Consider the following 1,730-nt stretch of genomic DNA (forward strand, 5'->3'; position numbering starts at 1 on the left):
GCAGACCCGCGAAACAGTGAATTGTGCGAGTCTGCTGTCTGCGACATGGCGCTCAGTGCCCGCCAGGCCCTAGGCTAACGCAGGCCTCACATCCGGGGCTCGGCCCCATTTCACAGCCTTTACCAGTTCTCCTAGCGAGCCAGCACTTGTCTGCTCTCCGCGACACGGCGCGACCCTGCGCTTCCCTCCCCGACCACTCCCTCCCTGGTCTCAAGTCCCCTCCAACGGTTCGCGGCAGCCAGGCCACGCCCCCACTGCGTCCTGGCCTCTTCCCCGGCCCCGCCCGCACCTTGCTGCGCCGGCGCGCCGCCTGCCTGAGTGGCCTCGGGGGCGGAGCTTGCGCAGCCGCCGGGACCCCACGCTCGCCGTCCCCCGCCCCTGGCCACAGCACTTTATAGGACACGCACTTCCTGCAAGGCCTCTTGTGTGCATCTTGGCCCAGCGGAGCCTACTCGAGCGAGCCCAGACCTTTCAAGCTGTTCGAGATGGTGGACGAGCTTGTGTTACTGCTGCACGCACTGCTGGTGAGGCACCGCGCCCTGAGCATCGAGAACAGCCAGCTCATGGAACAGCTGCGGCTGCTGGTTTGCGAGAGGGCCAGCCTGCTGCGCCAGGTACGTCCGCCGAGCTGCCCGGTGCCCTTCCCTGAAACGTTTAACGGCGAGAGCTCCCGGCTCCCCGAGTTTATTGTGCAGACGGCGTCTTACATGCTCGTGAACGAGAACCGGTTCTGCAACGACGCCATGAAGGTGGCATTCCTAATCAGCCTCCTGACCGGGGAAGCCGAGGAGTGGGTGGTGCCCTACATCGAGATGGATAGCCCCATCCTAGGCGATTACCGGGCCTTCCTGGATGAGATGAAGCAGTGTTTCGGCTGGGATGATGACGAAGACGACGACGACGACTATGAAGAGGATGATTACTAGGCCCCGAGCCGCTGGGGGCCTATGAGGGGAGAGCCCTGCACGCAGCCACTTCTCCCTCTCCTCCACCCCCACCCCATCCCACCCGACCTCCGGAGCTGCTGCACTCCCCTTGCCTTCCTGTTCTCCCCTCCCCAACCCCCGAAGTGCTTGTCTTTGTTCCAGGAGTAGTGCTCCAGCTACCTGCTGCTGGGGCTGGGCAGGGGCCTCACCCTGAAGCCGGTCATCTGATTTGCCTAGCCCCAGGACCTCTCCCCACCTCATCTGAACTGTGTCATAAGCCCCAGTTATAGGCCAGGCCCCTGTTACAAACTGCTCAGATCACCCTGCTGCTGCCACCTGCCTCGCTGCCAGGCCTACACCTGCACAGAGACTCATGCTACCACTTCGCCATCGCCCACTGCAAGCCTCTGACAGATCATCGCTTTTAGAGACAAGGACCAACACAGAAGACTTCTGACTTGGCTACACCTTTTCGGACATTGATTTGGACAGCTCATCGGCCCCTCAAGGGGCTGTTTTTCAACCTGGTTAGTTCCCTACCTACTCCTAGGGTCCTCTACCCAGCCTGAGTGCTGCGGGGACCTGGTGTGCCTGGCAACCAAATTGTTGATGTCTCTTTTCTCTAATGCACAACTGTCGTTTTTCTTTCATAATTGCAGCAGCCCCACCAATGTGTGTGGTTGAACATATGTTTCTAAAAACAAAAGAAACAAAAAGCAAAAACGCACTAAGCTCAGCTCCTCAATACTACCTGGAAAAAAAAAAGTTGGCATTATTTTCAATAAATATCAAGCACTACAAAAA

General features: G+C 58.9%; 1 protein-coding gene across 1 annotated transcript; it reads left to right on the forward strand.

Moving 5' to 3' along the window:
* Positions 1 to 290: 290 nt before the first annotated feature.
* Positions 291 to 1,730, forward strand: LDOC1 (LDOC1 regulator of NFKB signaling). The gene has a single exon (XM_002720520.6). It carries the CDS (start codon positions 486 to 488, stop codon positions 924 to 926), a length of 441 nt encoding a protein of 146 aa, XP_002720566.3. The 5' UTR covers positions 291 to 485; the 3' UTR covers positions 927 to 1,730.

This window comes from Oryctolagus cuniculus, chromosome X (genome assembly GCF_051225735.1).
Source record: "Oryctolagus cuniculus isolate XC-2025 breed Fujian yellow rabbit chromosome X, ASM5122573v1, whole genome shotgun sequence".
Taxonomy (NCBI): Eukaryota; Metazoa; Chordata; class Mammalia; order Lagomorpha; family Leporidae; genus Oryctolagus; species Oryctolagus cuniculus.